Below are 21,496 nucleotides of genomic sequence, written 5' to 3'. Positions count from 1 at the left end.
CAGTGACCTCTGCTGAAACTTCAGCTTCTACTCCTGTTGCTTCAAGCCCCTTTGTCATTACTTCTAAGCCTACTGTCATGACCTCTACAACTGAAGCACCCATAACAACAGCAGAGATCAAAACCACCACTGCTGAGGAAGTCACTTCTTCTACCACTATTACACCAAAGGCTGAGACTACAGGACAAACAACACTGCCGACAACTACATCGACAACAACCATTGTGGAAAAATCAACAACAATTAAACAGTCAACTGAAGAACCCAGTACGGCTACAAGTCCAACAACTGTAGTTACTTCTAAGCCTACCACTGAAACTAAAACAACCGAAGAACCCACAACAACTGAAGCTGAAACTACTACAACAACCACTCTGCCACCAAAACAAGAAACCACTGGTTCAACAGCATTGCCAACCACCTCATCCACTACAACAATTGTGGAAGAAACAACCACTACCATGAGGCCAGTGACCTCTGCTGAAACTTCAGCTTCTACTGTTGCTTCAAGCCCCTTTGTCATTACTTCTAAGCCTACTGTCATGACCTCTACAACTGAAGCACCCATAACAACAGCAGAGATCAAAACCACCACTGCTGAGGAAGTCACTTCTTCTACCACTATTACACCAAAGGCTGAGACTACAGGACAAACAACACTGCCGACAACTACATCGACAACAACCATTGTGGAAAAATCAACAACAATTAAACAGTCAACTGAAGAACCCAGTACGGCTACAAGTCCAACAACTGTAGTTACTTCTAAGCCTACCACTGAAACTAAAACAACCGAAGAACCCACAACAACTGAAGCTGAAACTACTACAACAACCACTCTGCCACCAAAACAAGAAACCACTGGTTCAACAGCATTGCCAACCACCTCATCCACTACAACAATTGTGGAAGAAACAACCACTACCATGAGGCCAGTGACCTCTGCTGAAACTTCAGCTTCTACTGTTGCTTCAAGCCCCTTTGTCATTACTTCTAAGCCTACTGTCATGACCTCTACAACTGAAGCACCCATAACAACAGCAGAGATCAAAACCACCACTGCTGAGGAAGTCACTTCTTCTACCACTATTACACCAAAGGCTGAGACTACAGGACAAACAACACTGCCGACAACTACATCGACAACAACCATTGTGGAAAAATCAACAACAATTAAACAGTCAACTGAAGAACCCAGTACGGCTACAAGTCCAACAACTGTTGTTACTTCTAAGCCTACCACTGAAACTAAAACAACCGAAGAACCCACAACAACTGAAACTACTACAACAACCACTCTGCCACCAAAACAAGAAACTACTGGTTCAACAGCATTGCCAACCACCTCATCCACTACAACAATTGTGGAAGAAACAACCACTACCATGAGGCCAGTGACCTCTGCTGAAACTTCAGCTTCTACTCCTGTTGCTTCAAGCCCCTTTGTCATTACTTCTAAGCCTACTGTCATGACCTCTACAACTGAAGCACCCATAACAACAGCAGAGATCAAAACCAACACTGCTGAGGAAGTCACTTCTTCTACCACTATTACACCAAAGGCTGAGACTACAGGACAAACAACACTGCCGACAACTACATCGACAACAACCATTGTGGAAAAATCAACAACAATTAAACAGTCAACTGAAGAACCCAGTACGGCTACAAGTCCAAACACTGTAGTTACTTCTAAGCCTACCACTGAAACTAAAACAACCGAAGAACCCACAACAACTGAAGCTGAAACTGCTACAACAACCACTCTTCCACCAAAACAAGAAACCACTAGTTCAACAGCATTGCCAACCACCTCATCCACTACAACAATTGTGGAAGAAACAACCACTACCATGAGGCCAGTGACCTCTGCTGAAACTTCAGCTTCTACTCCTGTTGCTTCAAGCCCCTTTGTCATTACTTCTAAGCCTACTGTCATGACCTCTACAACTGAAGCACCCATAACAACAGCAGAGATCAAAACCACCACTGCTGAGGAAGTCACTTCTTCTACCACTATTACACCAAAGGCTGAGACTACAGGACAAACAACACTGCCGACAACTACATCGACAACAACCATTGTGGAAAAATCAACAACAATTAAACAGTCAACTGAAGAACCCAGTACGGCTACAAGTCCAACAACTGTAGTTACTTCTAAGCCTACCACTGAAACTAAAACAACCGAAGAACCCACAACAACTGAAGCTGAAACTACTACAACAACCACTCTGCCACCAAAACAAGAAACCACTGGTTCAACAGCATTGCCAACCACCTCATCCACTACAACAATTGTGGAAGAAACAACCACTACCATGAGGCCAGTGACCTCTGCTGAAACTTCAGCTTCTACTCCTGTTGCTTCAAGCCCCTTTGTCATTACTTCTAAGCCTACTGTCATGACCTCTACAACTGAAGCACCCATAACAACAGCAGAGATCAAAACCACCACTGCTGAGGAAGTCACTTCTTCTACCACTATTACACCAAAGGCTGAGACTACAGGACAAACAACACTGCCGACAACTACATCGACAACAACCATTGTGGAAAAATCAACAACAATTAAACAGTCAACTGAAGAACCCAGTACGGCTACAAGTCCAACAACTGTTGTTACTTCTAAGCCTACCACTGAAACTAAAACAACCGAAGAACCCACAACAACTGAAACTACTACAACAACCATTCTGCCACCAAAACAAGAAACTACTGGTTCAACAGCATTGCCAACCACCTCATCCACTACAACAATTGTGGAAGAAACAACCACTACCATGAGGCCAGTGACCTCTGCTGAAACTTCAGCTTCTACTCCTGTTGCTTCAAGCCCCTTTGTCATTACTTCTAAGCCTACTGTCATGACCTCTACAACTGAAGCACCCATAACAACAGCAGAGATGAAAACCACCACTGCTGAGGAAGTCACTTCTTCTACCACTATTACACCAAAGGCTGAGACTACAGGACAAACAACACTGCCGACAACTACATCGACAACAACCATTGTGGAAAAATCAACAACAATTAAACAGTCAACTGAAGAACCCAGTACGGCTACAAGTCCAACAACTGTAGTTACTTCTAAGCCTACCACTGAAACTAAAACAACCGAAGAACCCACAACAACTGAAGCTGAAACTGCTACAACAACCACTCTTCCACCAAAACAAGAAACCACTAGTTCAACAGCATTGCCAACCACCTCATCCACTACAGCAATTGTGGAAGAAACAACCACTACCATGAGGCCAGTGACCTCTGCTGAAACTTCAGCTTCTACTCCTGTTGCTTCAAGCCCCTTTGTCATTACTTCTAAGCCTACTGTCATGACCTCTACAACTGAAGCACCCATAACAACAGCAGAGATCAAAACCACCACTGCTGAGGAAGTCACTTCTTCTACCACTATTACACCAAAGGCTGAGACTACAGGACAAACAACACTGCCGACAACTACATCGACAACAACCATTGTGGAAAAATCAACAACAATTAAACAGTCAACTGAAGAACCCAGTACGGCTACAAGTCCAACAACTGTTGTTACTTCTAAGCCTACCACTGAAACTAAAACAACCGAAGAACCCACAACAACTGAAACTACTACAACAACCACTCTGCCACCAAAACAAGAAACTACTGGTTCAACAGCATTGCCAACCACCTCATCCACTACAACAATTGTGGAAGAAACAACCACTACCATGAGGCCAGTGACCTCTACTGAAACTTCAGCTTCTACTCCTGTTGCTTCAAGCCCCTTTGTCATTACTTCTAAGCCTACTGTCATGACCTCTACAACTGAAGCACCCATAACAACAGCAGAGATGAAAACCACCACTGCTGAGGAAGTCACTTCTTCTACCACTGTTACACCAAAGGCTGAGACTACAGGACAAATAACACTGCCGACAACTACATCGACAACAACCATTGTGGAAAAATCAACAACAATTAAACAGTCAACTGAAGAACCCAGTACGGCTACAAGTCCAACAACTGTAGTTACTTCTAAGCCTACCACTGAAACTAAAACAACCGAAGAACCCACAACAACTGAAGCTGAAACTGCTACAACAACCACTCTTCCACCAAAACAAGAAACCACTAGTTCAACAGCATTGCCAACCACCTCATCCACTACAACAATTGTGGAAGAAACAACCACTACCATGAGGCCAGTGACCTCTGCTGAAACTTCAGCTTCTACTCCTGTTGCTTCAAGCCCCTTTGTCATTACTTCTAAGCCTACTGTCATGACCTCTACAACTGAAGCACCCATAACAACAGCAGAGATCAAAACCACCACTGCTGAGGAAGTCACTTCTTCTACCACTATTACACCAAAGGCTGAGACTACAGGACAAACAACACTGCCGACAACTACATCGACAACAACCATTGTGGAAAAATCAACAACAATTAAACAGTCAACTGAAGAACCCAGTACGGCTACAAGTCCAACAACTGTAGTTACTTCTAAGCCTACCACTGAAACTAAAACAACCGAAGAACCCACAACAACTGGAGCTGAAATTACTACAACAACCACTCTGCCACCAAAACAAGAAACCACTGGTTCAACAGCATTGCCAACCACCTCATCCACTACAACAATTGTGGAAGAAACAACCACTACCATGAGGCCAGTGACCTCTGCTGAAACTTCAGCTTCTACTCCTGTTGCTTCAAGCCCCTTTGTCATTACTTCTAAGCCTACTGTCATGACCTCTACAACTGAAGCACCCATAACAACAGCAGAGATCAAAACCACCACTGCTGAGGAAGTCACTTCTTCTACCACTATTACACCAAAGGCTGAGACTACAGGACAAACAACACTGCCGACAACTACATCGACAACAACCATTGTGGAAAAATCAACAACAATTAAACAGTCAACTGAAGAACCCAGTACGGCTACAAGTCCAACAACTGTAGTTACTTCTAAGCCTACCACTGAAACTAAAACAACCGAAGAACCCACAACAACTGAAGCTGAAACTACTACAACAACCACTCTGCCACCAAAACAAGAAACCACTGGTTCAACAGCATTGCCAACCACCTCATCCACTACAACAATTGTGGAAGAAACAACCACTACCATGAGGCCAGTGACCTCTGCTGAAACTTCAGCTTCTACTCCTGTTGCTTCAAGCCCCTTTGTCGTTACTTCTAAGCCTACTGTCATGACCTCTACAACTGAAGCACCCATAACAACAGCAGAGATCAAAACCACCACTGCTGAGGAAGTCACTTCTTCTACCACTATTACACCAAAGGCTGAGACTACAGGACAAACAACACTGCCGACAACTACATCGACAACAACCATTGTGGAAAAATCAACAACAATTAAACAGTCAACTGAAGAACCCAGTACGGCTACAAGTCCAACAACTGTTGTTACTTCTAAGCCTACCACTGAAACTAAAACAACCGAAGAACCCACAACAACTGAAACTACTACAACAACCACTCTGCCACCAAAACAAGAAACTACTGGTTCAACAGCATTGCCAACCACCTCATCCACTACAACAATTGTGGAAGAAACAACCACTACCATGAGGCCAGTGACCTCTACTGAAACTTCAGCTTCTACTCCTGTTGCTTCAAGCCCCTTTGTCATTACTTCTAAGCCTACTGTCATGACCTCTACAACTGAAGCACCCATAACAACAGCAGAGATGAAAACCACCACTGCTGAGGAAGTCACTTCTTCTACCACTGTTACACCAAAGGCTGAGACTACAGGACAAATAACACTGCCGACAACTACATCGACAACAACCATTGTGGAAAAATCAACAACAATTAAACAGTCAACTGAAGAACCCAGTACGGCTACAAGTCCAACAACTGTAGTTACTTCTAAGCCTACCACTGAAACTAAAACAACCGAAGAACCCACAACAACTGAAGCTGAAACTGCTACAACAACCACTCTTCCACCAAAACAAGAAACCACTAGTTCAACAGCATTGCCAACCACCTCATCCACTACAACAATTGTGGAAGAAACAACCACTACCATGAGGCCAGTGACCTCTGCTGAAACTTCAGCTTCTACTCCTGTTGCTTCAAGCCCCTTTGTCATTACTTCTAAGCCTACTGTCATGACCTCTACAACTGAAGCACCCATAACAACAGCAGAGATCAAAACCACCACTGCTGAGGAAGTCACTTCTTCTACCACTATTACACCAAAGGCTGAGACTACAGGACAAACAACACTGCCGACAACTACATCGACAACAACCATTGTGGAAAAATCAACAACAATTAAACAGTCAACTGAAGAACCCAGTACGGCTACAAGTCCAACAACTGTTGTTACTTCTAAGCCTACCACTGAAACTAAAACAACCGAAGAACCCACAACAACTGAAACTACTACAACAACCACTCTGCCACCAAAACAAGAAACTACTGGTTCAACAGCATTGCCAACCACCTCATCCACTACAACAATTGTGGAAGAAACAACCACTACCATGAGGCCAGTGACCTCTACTGAAACTTCAGCTTCTACTCCTGTTGCTTCAAGCCCCTTTGTCATTACTTCTAAGCCTACTGTCATGACCTCTACAACTGAAGCACCCATAACAACAGCAGAGATGAAAACCACCACTGCTGAGGAAGTCACTTCTTCTACCACTGTTACACCAAAGGCTGAGACTACAGGACAAATAACACTGCCGACAACTACATCGACAACAACCATTGTGGAAAAATCAACAACAATTAAACAGTCAACTGAAGAACCCAGTACGGCTACAAGTCCAACAACTGTAGTTACTTCTAAGCCTACCACTGAAACTAAAACAACCGAAGAACCCACAACAACTGGAGCTGAAATTACTACAACAACCACTCTGCCACCAAAACAAGAAACCACTGGTTCAACAGCATTGCCAACCACCTCATCCACTACAACAATTGTGGAAGAAACAACCACTACCATGAGGCCAGTGACCTCTGCTGAAACTTCAGCTTCTACTCCTGTTGCTTCAAGCCCCTTTGTCATTACTTCTAAGCCTACTGTCATGACCTCTACAACTGAAGCACCCATAACAACAGCAGAGATCAAAACCACCACTGCTGAGGAAGTCACTTCTTCTACCATTATTACACCAAAGGCTGAGACTACAGGACAAACAACACTGCCGACAACTACATCGACAACCATTGTGGAAAAATCAACAACAATTAAACAGTCAACTGAAGAACCCAGTACGGCTACAAATCCAACAACTGTAGTTACTTCTAAGCCTACCACTGAAACTAAAACAACCGAAGAACCCACAACAACTGAAGCTGAAACTGCTACAACAACCACTCTTCCACCAAAACAAGAATCCACTAGTTCAACAGCATTGCCAACCACCTCATCCACTACAACAATTGTGGAAGAAACAACCACTACCATGAGGCCAGTGACCTCTGCTGAAACTTCAGCTTCTACTCCTGTTGCTTCAAGCCCCTTTGTCATTACTTCTAAGCCTACTGTCATGACCTCTACAACTGAAGCACCCATAACAACAGCAGAGATCAATACCACCACTGCTGAGGAAGTCACTTCTTCTACCACTGTTACACTAAAGGATGAGACTTCAGGACAAACAACACTACCGACAATTACATCGACAACAACCATTGTGGAAAAATCAACAACAATTAAACAGTCAACTGAAGAACCCAGTACGGCTACAAGTCCAACAACTGTAGTTAGTTCTAAGCCTACCACTGAAACTAAAACAACCGAAGAACCCACAACAACTGAAGCTGAAACTACTACAACAACCACTCTGCCACCAAAACAAGAAACCACTGGTTCAACAGCATTGCCAACCACCTCATCCACTACAACAATTGTGGAAGAAACAACCACTACCATGAGGCCAGTGACCTCTGCTGAAACTTCAGCTTCTACTCCTGTTGCTTCAAGCCCCTTTGTCATTACTTCTAAGCCTACAGTCATGACCTCTACAACTGAAGCACCCATAACAACAGCAGAGATGAAAACCACCACTGCTGAGGAAGTCACTTCTTCTACCACTATTACACCAAAGGCTGAGACTACAGGACAAACAACACTGCCGACAACTACATCGACAACAACCATTGTGGAAAAATCAACAACAATTAAACAGTCAACTGAAGAACCCAGTACGGCTACAAGTCCAACAACTGTAGTTACTTCTAAGCCTACCACTGAAACTAAAACAACCGAAGAACCCACAACAACTGGAGCTGAAACTAATACAACAACCACTCTGCCACCAAAACAAGAAACCACTGGTTCAACAGCATTGCCAACCACCTCATCCACTACAACAATTGTGGAAGAAACAACCACTACCATGAGGCCAGTGACCTCTGCTGAAACTTCAGCTTCTACTCCTGTTGCTTCAAGCCCCTTTGTCATTACTTCTAAGCCTACTGTCATGACCTCTACAACTGAAGCACCCATAACAACAGCAGAGATCAAAACCACCACTGCTGCGGAAGTCACTTCTTCTACCACTATTACACCAAAGGCTGAGACTACAGGACAAACAACACTGCCGACAACTACATCGACAACCATTGTGGAAAAATCAACAACAATTAAACAGTCAACTGAAGAACCCAGTACGGCTACAAGTCCAACAACTGTAGTTACTTCTAAGCCTACCACTGAAACTAAAACAACCGAAGAACCCACAACAACTGAAACTACTACAACAACCACTCTGCCACCAAAACAAGAAACTACTGGTTCAACAGCATTGCCAACCACCTCATCCACTACAACAATTGTGGAAGAAACAACCACTACCATGAGGCCAGTGACCTCTGCTGAAACTTCAGCTTCTACTCCTGTTGCTTCAAGCCCCTTTGTCATTACTTCTAAGCCTACTGTCATGACCTCTACAACTGAAGCACCCATAACAACAGCAGAGATGAAAACCACCACTGTTGAGGAAGTCACTTCTTCTACCACTGTTACACCAAAGGCTGAGACTACAGGACAAACAACACTGCCGACAACTACATCGACAACAACCATTGTGGAAAAATCAACAACAATTAAACAGTCAACTGAAGAACCCAGTACGGCTACAAGTCCAACAACTGTAGTTAGTTCTAAGCCTACCACTGAAACTAAAACAACCGAAGAACCCACAACAACTGAAGCTGAAACTGCTACAACAACCACTCTTCCACCAAAACAAGAAACCACTAGTTCAACAGCATTGCCAACCACCTCATCCACTACAACAATTGTGGAAGAAACAACCACTACCATGAGGCCAGTGACCTCTGCTGAAACTTCAGCTTCTACTCCTGTTGCTTCAAGCCCCTTTGTCATTACTTCTAAGCCTACTGTCATGACCTCTACAACTGAAGCACCCATAATAACAGCAGAGATCAAAACCACCACTGCTGAGGAAGTCACTTCTTCTACCACTATTACACCAAAGGCTGAGACTACAGGACAAACAACACTGCCGACAACTACATCAACAACAACCATTGTGGAAAAATCAACAGCAATTAAACAGTCAACTGAAGAACCCAGTACGGCTACAAGTCCAACAACTGTAGTTACTTCTAAGCCTACCACTGAAACTAAAACAACCGAAGAACCCACAACAACTGAAGCTGAAACTACTACAACAACCACTCTTCCACCAAAACAAGAAACCACTGGTTCAACAGCATTGCCAACCACCTTATCCACTACAACAATTGTGGAAGAAACAACCACTACCATGAGGCCAGTGACCTCTGCTAAAACTTCAGCTTCTACATCTGTTGCTTCAAGCCCTTTTGTCATTACTTCTAAGCCTACTGTCATGACCTCAACAACTGAAGCACCCATAACAACAGCAGAGATTAAAACCACCACTGCTGAGGAAGTCACTTCTTCTACCACTGTTACACCAAAGGCTGAGACTACAGGACAAGCAACACTGCCGACAACTACATCAACAACAACCATTGTGGAAAAATCAACAACAATTAAACACTCAACTGAAGAACCCAGTACGGCTACAAGTCCAACAACTGTAGTTACTTCTAAGCCTACCACTGAAACTAAAACAACCGAAGAACCCACAACAACTGAAGCTGAAACTACTACAACAACCACTCTGCCACCAAAACAAGAAACTACTGGTTCAACAGCATTGCCAACCACCTCATCCACTACAACAATTGTGGAGGAAACAACCACTACCATGAGGCCAGTGACCTCTGCTGAAACTTCAGCTTCTACTCCTGTTGCTTCAAGCCCCTTTGTCATTACTTCTAAGCCTACTGTCATGACCTCTACAACTGAAGCACCCATAACAACAGCAGAGATCAAAACCACCACTGCTGAGGAAGTCACTTCTTCTACCACTATTACGCCAAAGGCTGAGACTACAGGACAAACAACACTGCCGACAACTACATCGACAACAACCATTGTGGAAAAATCAACAACAATTAAACAGTCAACTGAAGAACCCAGTACGGCTACAAGTCCAACAACTGTAGTTACTTCTAAGTCTACCACTGAAACTAAAACAACCGAAGAACCCACAACAACTGAAGCTGAAACTACTACAACAACCACTCTTCCACCAAAACAAGAAACCACTGGTTCAACAGCATTGCCAACCACCTTATCCACTACAACAATTGTGGAAGAAACAACCACTACCATGAGGCCAGTGACCTCTGCTGAAACTTCAGCTTCTACTCCTGTTGCTTCAAGCCCCTTTGTCATTACTTCTAAGCCTACTGTCATGACCTCAACAACTGAAGCACCCTTAACAACAGCAGAGATCAAAACCACCACTGCTGAGGAAGTCACTTCTTCTACCACTATTACGCCAAAGGCTGAGACTACAGGACAAACAACACTGCCGACAACTACATCGACAACAACCATTGTGGAAAAATCAACAACAATTAAACAGTCAACTGAAGAACCCAGTACGGCTACAAGTCCAACAACTGTAGTTACTTTTAAGCCTACCACTGAAACTAAAACAACCGAAGAATCCACAACAACTGAAGCTGAAACTACTCCAACAACCACTCTCCCACCAAAACAAGAAACCACTGGTTCAACAGCATTGCCAACCACCTCATCCACTACAACAATTGTGGAAGAAACAACCACTACCATGAGGCCAGTGACCTCTGCTGAAACTTCAGCTTCTACTCCTGTTGCTTCAAGCCCCTTTGTCATTACTTCTAAGCCTACTGTCATGACCTCTACAACTGAAGCACCCATAACAACAGCAGAGATCAAAACCACCACTGCTGAGGAAGTCACTTCTTCTACCACTATTACGCCAAAGGCTGAGACTACAGGACAAACAACACTGCCGACAACTACATCGACAACAACCATTGTGGAAAAATCAACAACAATTAAACAGTCAACTGAAGAACCCAGTACGGCTACAAGTCCAACAACTGTAGTTACTTCTAAGTCTACCACTGAAACTAAAACAACCGAAGAACCCACAACAACTGAAGCTGAAACTACTACAACAACCACTCTTCCACCAAAACAAGAAACCACTGGTTCAACAGCATTGCCAACCACCTCATCCACTACAACAATTGTGGAAGAAACAACCACTACCATGAGGCCAGTGACCTCTGCTGAAACTTCAGCTTCTACTCCTGTTGCTTCAAGCCCCTTTGTCATTACTTCTAAGCCTACTGTCATGACCTCTACAACTGAAGCACCCATAACAACAGCAGAGATCAAAACCACCACTGCTGAGGAAGTCACTTCTTCTACCACTATTACACCAAAGGCTGAGACTACAGGACAAACAACACTGCCGACAACTACATCAACAACAACCATTGTGGAAAAATCAACAACAATTAAACAGTCAACTGAAGAACCCAGTACGGCTACAAGTCCAACAACTGTAGTTACTTCTAAGCCTACCACTGAAACTAAAACAACCGAAGAACCCACAACAACTGAAGCTGAAACTACTACAACAACCACTCTTCCACCAAAACAAGAAACCACTGGTTCAACAGCATTGCCAACCACCTTATCCACTACAACAATTGTGGAAGAAACAACCACTACCATGAGGCCAGTGACCTCTGCTGAAACTTCAGCTTCTACTCCTGTTGCTTCAAGCCCCTTTGTCATTACTTCTAAGCCTACTGTCATGACCTCAACAACTGAAGCACCCATAACAACAGCAGAGATCAAAACCACCACTGCTGAGGAAGTCACTTCTTCTACCACTATTACACCAAAGGCTGAGACTACAGGACAAACAACACTGCCGACAACTACATCGACAACAACCATTGTGGAAAAATCAACAACAATTAAACAGTCAACTGAAGAACCCAGTACGGCTACAAGTCCAACAACTGTAGTTACTTCTAAGCCTACCACTGAAACTAAAACAACCGAAGAACCCACAACAACTGAAGCTGAAACTACTACAACAACCACTCTGCCACCAAAACAAGAAACTACTGGTTCAACAGCATTGCCAACCACCTCATCCACTACAACAATTGTGGAAGAAACAACCACTACCATGAGGCCAGTGACCTCTGCTGAAACTTCAGCTTCTACTCCTGTTGCTTCAAGCCCCTTTGTGATTACTTCTAAGTCTACTGTCATGACCTCTACAACTGAAGCACCCATAACAACAGCAGAGATGAAAACCACCACTGCTGAGGAAGTCACTTCTTCTACCACTGTTACACCAAAGGCTGAGACTACAGGACAAACAACACTGCCGACAACTACATCAACAACAACCATTGTGGAAAAATCAACAACAATTAAACAGTCAACTGAAGAACCCAGTACGGCTACAAGTCCAACAACTGTAGTTACTTCTAAGCCTACCACTGAAACTAAAACAACCGAAGAATCCACAACAACTGAAGCTGAAACTACTCCAACAACCACTCTCCCACCAAAACAAGAAACCACTGGTTCAACAGCATTGCCAACCACCTCATCCACTACAACAATTGTGGAAGAAACAACCACTACCTTGAGGCCAGTGACCTCTGCTGAAACTTCAGCTTCTACTCCTGTTGCTTCAAGCCCCTTTGTCATTACTTCTAAATCTACTGTCATGACCTCTACACCTGAAGCACTCATAACAACAGCAGAGATCAAAACCACCACTGCTGAGGAAGTCACTTCTTCTACCACTGTTACACCAAAGGCTGAGACTACAAGACAAACAACACTGCCGACAACTACATCGACAACAACCATTGTGGAAAAATCAACATTAATCAAACAGTCAACTGAAGAACCCAGTACGGCTACAAGTCCATCAACTGTAGTTACTTCTAAGCCTACCACTGAAACTAAATCAACCGAAGAACCCACAACAACTGAAGCTGAAACTACTACAACAACCACTCTGCCACCAAAACAAGAAACCACTGGTTCAACAGCATTACCATCCACCTCATCCACTACAGCAATTGTGGAACAATTAACCACAAGTATGAGACCATCAAGTCCAACAGTATTTACAACTACAACACCCTTAACATCTATTGCTCCCATTACACAGACAATTGCTAATCTGACTCAAACTCTACCAACAAGTCCACAATCAACATCTGTATTTTCTTCTGAGAGTCCTTGTGTTTGCAAGGTCAATGGAACAAGTTATCAGCCAGGTGAGTTAAAATTAAAGATTTTATTATTTTTTTTATAGTTTTTTTATTATTAGTTTCACTGCGATTTTCAAAACATATATATTTTTTCCTTTGCTTTTCATTTTGAAAAGGTTCACTTATTTATAATGTGACTGATGGCCTTGGATGGTGCTATACTGCTCATTGCAATGGAACTTGTCAAGTGGTCAAGGTCTCCAATTTATGTCCAAGTCCCTCTGCAATTCCTTCAACTACTACTGTGAATCCCACATTAAGCCACCAAACAACTACTATTTATACACCAGAGTCCTCCACAGTCCAGCAAACAACATCGCCTACTACCTTTTATTCAGAAACTACATTCCAACCAGACTGCCACACATTAGAGCCACCGAGAAAGGTAGCCACACAAGCATGTTTTAATTGCCAGTTTTGAAACATCCATGCATCTTGATATTTAAATTGTTCAGAATTTATGAAAAAATATCTGTTACTCCGATGTTGTAGAATGGGGAAATTTGGAAGGTTGATAGCTGCACAAATGCTACATGCAGCAACGGCAATGTCACATATTCCTCAACTCAGTGCAAGCCACAAGAGCCACCAAACTGTGAAAATGGTCGGACACCAGTAAAGGTGTTTGATGATGCTGGATGTTGCTTCACATACCATTGTGAATGTAAGTAAAAAGTTAAAATGTTCTATTGGCTAATTCCTGAACTGTGCTTAAAATATGCATGCCGGTCTTTTCAGGCTCTTGTAATGGATGGAGCGGTAACTATATTACATTTGATGGTAAAAATTACAACATTCAGGAGAACTGCTCATATATATTGGTTCAAGAAATCAACACTGAATATGACTTCAAAGTTGTCATTGATTACCATGATTGTGACAGTGATCCCAGTTCATTTTGTCCACAATCACTGAGTATTACCTACAAATCTAATGAAGTTGTTCTCACACAAAAATCTACTGCAGATGGAATTACTAATGTGGTAACTATTTACTTTTTTTTCTGTGCTAGTTTCAGTTGCATTTCTATAATGTTTAGCAGTCACATGTGCAATGACACGGAATCATATTTGTGTCTTTCTTCCCCCTACCCGTAATTCAGGTTTTCCTTGATAAAAAGCAAATCTATCCTGCATTTAAAAATGCTGACTTTGTCATCACAAGCACTGGCTTGGAGATTACTGTAGATATTCCTGATATTGAAGCTCAAGTGACTTACACTGGGACATCCTTTAGCATTGATTTGTCATCCACTTTATTCACCAACAATACAGAAGGCCTGTGTGGTAAGTTTCTGCTGTATTTCCATATAAAATGGTGGTAGACTGTATTACATGCACAGGTCTTTGACTATTACAGTTCTGAATTATAATTGTTCGTAGAAAAGCACATTCCTGTATAGATGTACAGTTTAGAAACGTAAGATTAATTTAATGAACTGCACACCTCCTATAGGCACCTGTGATAATTCTAAAGAGAATGACTGCCGCTCACCAAGTGGCCAAATTCAGGATTGCTCGGTGACTTCACATAACTGGTTGGACCCCAATAAGAAATGTGAAGTGCCACCAACACCTGCCACCACCACATCTCCCCCGACAACCCCTCAGAGCATTTGCAAGCCTGCTATCTGTGAAATCATGAGCAGCCAGTAAGTAATGCTTTAAGCAAAACTGATGCCATTTTTCAAATTTAGTTTTCAGTGTTATTCATGTGAGATATTTGTGCCTTTTAGGGTGTTTGAAGAATGTCACAAAGTTGTGCCTCCTCAGCCATTTGTCGATGGCTGTACATCTGATGTTTGCAAATCCTCAACAACAGGCTGTAGTAGTTTGCAGGCATATGCCTCAGCTTGTGCCAAGAAGGGTATATGTATTGACTGGAGAAGCTCTACCAATGGAACATGTGGTGAGACATAGTTTTAATTATATGAGAAAAAAGCTTTAAATAATTCTTGTCTACTACAGACTGCATGCGCTTTTCTTAAATCAATTTAATTAAAGGTTTAACTTAAAATGGGATCCAAACAAAAATACATTTCTGATCAGTCTTCTTATTGGCTTCAGTATACACATGCCCAGAGTCCAAGGTGTATATGCCATGTGGCCCTTCTGTAGTACCAACCTGCAATTCCAGGTATACTTATATTTATATTACTGTATTTCTGCCAGGTGTAAAAAATATGGACACAAATGTGCTTTATATTGAAGCTTTTCATCCTTTTCTAACTTCCAGGTACAATGACAAGTATATGGTTTTGCTACAGAACAACAGCACTTCTGAGTTGACAGAAGGCTGTTTCTGTCCTGCAGGGACCACACTTTTCAGCACTTCCTCTGATGTTTGCGTCACATCTTGTGGTAAAGCGTACCAGCAATTGACAATGTTATCTGAATACTGTAGTTGTATAATATACAACATTCTACATTATAATGTGAATTTAAGTTCAGCATAATATCTACACTGTAAGTATAGTAATTCATTTTACTGTAATGTATAATTTACTGTGTATGTATATTTTAATTCCAGACTGCACTGGACCTGATGGCAACCCTAAAATGGTACTGTACAAAGTTTTCAATTTAGTATTTCAATTGAATTATTGTCTAGATTTCCAGCCTATCCATGTGTTTTTAAGGATCCCAGATCAGTTTCTTCTGTCCCACAGATAAATGAGACATGGGAGACAAACTGTCAGCAGTGTATGTGCGATGGAGACACCCTGAGTGTTCAGTGTAAACCAGTCACATGTCCAACACCAAGCCCTGCCCCATGTGACAGTCCTGGGTATGAGATTGTCAATAAGACTGATGGCTGCTGCAAGAGCCAACAGTGTGGTAAGTAGATCAGCAGCAAACCGATATTTACGCGAGAACATATTCTTTCACTTATATTACATTATTCTGGTCATTCAAAAGTGTTTAGTTTTATAATTTGTGTTTTTACTATGCAGAGCCCAAGAATGTTTGCGTCCATAATAATACAGAATATCAGGTAAATGCTCTCTTTGTATTTTGGTGGTAATTATAAGATGTTCAATTTTATGCTTTGATTCTAAATTCAACCTTTCTTCCCTCAAGCCTGGGTCTATTGTCCCAACAAATAACACGTGTGAGACGTGCCTCTGTGGATCCAAACTAGACCCTGGGACTAAACTTCATGCAGTTGATTGTATTCCCGTCCACTGTGACGTCAACTGTCCACTGGTAGATACAAGACTCTAAAATGTAGTCTGTAAAATACTCATTGGTACCTGTTTTCTGTGCGCCTTTTTACAGGATTTTACAAATCTCAGTTTACAGCTAATAGCTGATGTTTTTCAGGGTCAGGATTATCAGACTGTTCCAGGGCAATGCTGTGGAAAGTGTGGAAAGACCAGTTGTGTGGTTTCTCTTCCAGGCAATATCACACACACCATTTCGGTAGGATTTGGAAATGTTAACTCCCAAAACTGTTCTTTTAATTTTATAAATAATCAGAGGTATGGTTTAATATGTAAAAACAGGTTAATGACACATGGTCTCCCCCGGATGACAAGTGTCTGAAGTACACTTGTGAGAATTATGGTGGTGTGCTTGAACCTGTAGCATCAAGGAATGTGTGCCCTCCTTTCAATCCCTCAAACTGCATGCCTGTGAGTATCTCCTTAGTGTGACACGTAGAACACTGAGATCCCTGGTTTCATCTGCAGTTTCCCTGACCTTAATTTAATTGCTTCAGGGAACTGAAAAGACAGATTCAGATGGTTGCTGCCAGAGCTGTAAGTATCGATTTTACAGGTCAATTTCTATTCTATTTTGGGAAACGGGGGGGATGGACGAAATGTACAACAAAATGTTTTTTTCGCACTTCCTCAGGTACTTTGCGCAACACTTGCGATGTCCAGAAAAACAGCACCCAGTTGGTTCAGAATGGCTGCGTCAGTGCAGATTTTGTAGAGATCTCCTCATGTGCTGGCACTTGTGGAACATCATCTATGTGAGTTTAAAAGCTATTCTAAGTTGATCTTCATCCTTTTTAATGTTTAATAAAAGTTCATATTTTTAAAATTGCTCATTTGTATATGTTTGTGTACAGGTATTCTGCAGAAGCAAACAATCTGATGCATTCCTGTTCCTGCTGTCAGGAGATGAGTACACACCAGAGGCAGGTGGAACTGATTTGCCCAGATGGATCAAAGCAGATGCACACATACATCTACATCGATTCATGCAGTTGTCATGTCACAGATTGTGATGGAAATGTAACAATGTCTTCAAAACTCAGGAGGAGAAGGAGACGATGAACCGCTAAACTAATGTTCCTGTGTTCATGTGTCTGATGCGAAAATGAATGTCACAAAAGTGAGAAATTACATACTTGGTCATGTACAATGGAATTTCAATGTTTAAGCACTTGTCTGTGTGTAGATTTTCCTGTCTTTAATTGAAGCACTATTATAATGTGAAACTTTCATTTCCTTCTCAGCATAGAAAAAACATGATTCATTTCAAGTCTCTCTTTCTTCCAATTTATTAATAAACTAATGCAACTCAGCTTTGTGTGTGTTTTAGGACGGTTTTGTGTTGAATATCAATAATTAAAAGTTATGGTAATTGAAAGGCCAAAGTATGAATCTGAAAGAAACCTGCTCACAATCCGTGCATCTGAAGGTGGTGTCATGTCTTGGGTTTGCTTGAGGCTCCATCAATTTTATTGATTAACAGATGAGGGCAGAAATGGAGAAACACATTGAGACCAATTGGGAAGAGATTTATTGTGCACCAAGACCAGGATCAAAAACACTCTCCCACCTTAAAGGGTTTTGGAATGGACAAATCATTCACACAAACTTTTGTAAAAGCTTGGTAAAGCATGACAGACAAGTCTGTAAGTTCAGTCACGGCAACTGGACTTCTTTAAGGTACATACGTTTCTTTCTGCATCCACAGAACTTTGTCAATCTGAGGGAAGTTTGCTTGTGATCACAAGGAATGTGATTGAGTCTATGGGTCCAAGGCTTGATGCAGTTGTCAAACCAAATTTGACAGCGTGATTAAATTATTAATTGCTGAAAGTAGTCTGAAATATTAAGTGCTTAAGAAAATGAACCACTACTAATCTTGGTTTCTCACTTCGCTGGTTTAATTAAAGACATAAAAATACTAGACCCTGGAATCACTGTCTTGACCTATTAACACCATTCCTTAATGAGTCTGCTATAAACATTCAAAGTGGGTTTTCTCAATTGAACACCTCAAAGTAAGGGCTAACATGTAGCACAACAGTGTTAAAGCACGGCACTGGGAGTGAGAAGGGGCACACATCACCTATGTTACACCAAACAGCTCTGAGCCATTGGGGCACTCGACCAGAAATCCCAGTTTAGTGGCATCTAGGCAGAGGTCCGAGTAACCCAAGAGTTTTACCTGAAGGCCGACAAGAGGTGGTAGAGGAGAGAGAGACACACAGGACAGACACAGTAGAGACACTCACGGTCTTGTGAAAGCGAAGTGAGTCATTGTGACATGGCACAGATACAAATACACACTTTCATGTGTCAACTGAAAGCTGGGGGGGACTGAAAGAGCCATGTGAGAATGAAACTCTCCTTTCTCTTTCACTCTTCTTTCTTCAATGAACTCAAATATCTCAAAATTGTCTTCATAGTTTTACTTTTAACATTTGTAATATATGAAGTGGTGGGCTTTGCAGTATAGTAAATGTTTTACTCAACAAGGCTCAAGTTAAGTAAATGGAGGGAAAATTTTTACATTGGCTTGCTGTCAATAGTCATGCAGATTTAAGATCAGTCCAAATCAGTTTATGTATATTTAACTCATTGTATATAATCTACAGTTTGAATTAATATTATTACCAAATAAATTCTTCTAATGAAGTCAAATACAGCGCATGAAATAATTGAAGGGAGAGTTTAAATTGGGATGGGATCCATCGGTTTGGTTTCTGCTTCTTGCAGATGAAATATTAAAATGTAAACACAACTATGAAAATATGGGATGAATAGTTAATCACAAAACACCTCCACTTCCTTGTCCACATTCCTGTTTTACAGCAGTATACAGTTTATGCTCAATACAATATCTAAAGTAAAAAAATACTCGTATTTAGGAAAAATTTTACAGCAATTTTTTTTAAGTATTAAGTTTAGGGCAAATACAGTTTATAAATTCAATAAGAAAACTGCAAAGCATAACCGTCTGAAACATCAGCACACACACAGCTCCCATCTCTGGAAGTCCTAGTGAGAAAGACAGAAGTGAAGTGAAAGTGAAGCAATTGTCATTGTGATACACAGCACAGCACATGGTGCACACAACTAAATGAGTCCTCTGCTTTTATCAATCATTAAATCATCCATAACCAGCAATCAGTGTGAGGGGACGGTGCTTTCCTCAGTGGCACCTCGGCAGATGGTGATTTAACCAGACAACCTTCTGATTACAGGGCCGCTTCCTTAACCACTAGGCCACCACTGCCCCATAATAGAAAGCAAACCAAACACCACACAAGCAGGAAACACTGCAAACACTGCACACTGGACCTGTAAGTACGTTTTAAATTAAGTACTTTTTTACTAAATTAAAATTTGCGATAGGTACTTTTATTGAGTAGAATTTAAGCAAAGTAAAGATTAATAAAAAAAAATTCTGTACTTTTTTCCAGCACTGGTTCCTCAGAATGGGCACGATATAGTTTTGTCTCTAAAGCAATAAATACTCCAATAATGTCAGCAATGCTGGATGCTGATTGGATCCTGATTATCCTATCAAAATCATGTTACGATTTTGCTGAGTCAGTGACAGACATCTGACAAGTTTCAACATAAGAAACTTTCACCCAACCCAGAGTTTAGAATTTAACAGCTGCCTTGAAATTATTGCATGTGTGTCTGTGTGTTGAAGATGTCTTCTGCACTGAAGTGAAGCTTGCCTATCCAAGGAGAGACACTGCTGCTCCATGCAACATTAATTAACACTAGCAGTGTAGAGTGGACGGCGCCGTGGTTCACGTACGGTGGGAAATACCCCATGAGTGCATTTCCACAGGAGGCTTAGTTGAATGTTTTTAACTTATGACAGTACAGGTGATTTCTGCAAGGCAGATTTAATAAAATGAAACCATGTTGTTTTCATGTGTGCTTTATATTTTTGTAATTGAAAATATTATTTAGTGTATACTATCCACCAGATATATTCTGATGAATTCAGATAAACTCTGAAAGTCCTGGACTTTTCTGCTGTGCTATTCAGTCCTTGCTAGTTGTTGATTTTTAATTAAAAATATTTTTTTTAATCTAATTTCTTCAATTCCATGGACATAACATTTTTAAATATGGAGGAATGGAAGCCTGTATTGACAGTATGTTTTAGGGCAGGGGTCACCAATTGGCGGTCCGGAATCTGTCCCATATGTAGCCAGACCTACAGGCAATACAGGTCATAATACAAACCTGACAGAGTGGGTCTATTTTAACCATTGCAACATTTATGGTCTTTTCAGTAAAGGTTTAGTTGATGAGAAAATGCATAGACCATAGAGCAGTGGTGGCCTAGCAGTTACGGAAGCGGCCCCGTAATCAGAAGTTTGCCCGAACCGCCACTGAGCAAAGCACTGCCCCCCCCCACACACTGCTCCCTGGGCGCCTGTCATGGCTGCCCACTGCTCACCAAGGGTGATGGGTTAAAAGCAGAGGACACATTTTGTTGTCACTGTGTGCTGTGCTGCAGTGTTTCACAATGACAATAACTTTCACTTCGCAATTACAATGTGTCCATGAAACATCACCAAGAGTGACACATGAACA

At 41.8% G+C, this 21,496-nt stretch overlaps 1 protein-coding gene across 1 annotated transcript in view; it reads left to right on the top strand.

The window, feature by feature from the left end:
• LOC114766360 (mucin-5AC-like) overlaps positions 1-17,982 on the top strand; it is a 28,414-nt gene extending 10,432 nt beyond the window's left edge. The window contains exons 29-45 of the mRNA XM_028957096.1: positions 3,226-3,987; positions 7,372-7,716; positions 11,107-11,186; positions 13,587-13,695; positions 13,806-14,074; positions 14,182-14,353; positions 14,428-14,672; positions 14,792-14,975; positions 15,145-15,340; positions 15,425-15,597; positions 15,756-15,825; positions 15,925-16,049; positions 16,219-16,250; positions 16,358-16,526; positions 17,547-17,667; positions 17,767-17,839; positions 17,956-17,982. Of these exons, the coding sequence (XP_028812929.1) occupies positions 3,226-3,987; positions 7,372-7,716; positions 11,107-11,186; positions 13,587-13,695; positions 13,806-14,074; positions 14,182-14,353; positions 14,428-14,672; positions 14,792-14,975; positions 15,145-15,340; positions 15,425-15,597; positions 15,756-15,825; positions 15,925-16,049; positions 16,219-16,250; positions 16,358-16,526; positions 17,547-17,667; positions 17,767-17,839; positions 17,956-17,982 (3,152 nt within the window). The remainder of the gene's footprint in view (positions 1-3,225; positions 3,988-7,371; positions 7,717-11,106; positions 11,187-13,586; positions 13,696-13,805; positions 14,075-14,181; positions 14,354-14,427; positions 14,673-14,791; positions 14,976-15,144; positions 15,341-15,424; positions 15,598-15,755; positions 15,826-15,924; positions 16,050-16,218; positions 16,251-16,357; positions 16,527-17,546; positions 17,668-17,766; positions 17,840-17,955) is intronic.
• The last annotated feature ends 3,514 nt before the right edge of the window (positions 17,983-21,496 follow it).

The sequence above is a fragment of the Denticeps clupeoides genome, chromosome 16 (genome assembly GCF_900700375.1).
Source record: "Denticeps clupeoides chromosome 16, fDenClu1.1, whole genome shotgun sequence".
NCBI classification, from domain to species: Eukaryota; Metazoa; Chordata; class Actinopteri; order Clupeiformes; family Denticipitidae; genus Denticeps; species Denticeps clupeoides.
This window is presented reverse-complemented; position numbering and strand designations above follow the sequence as displayed.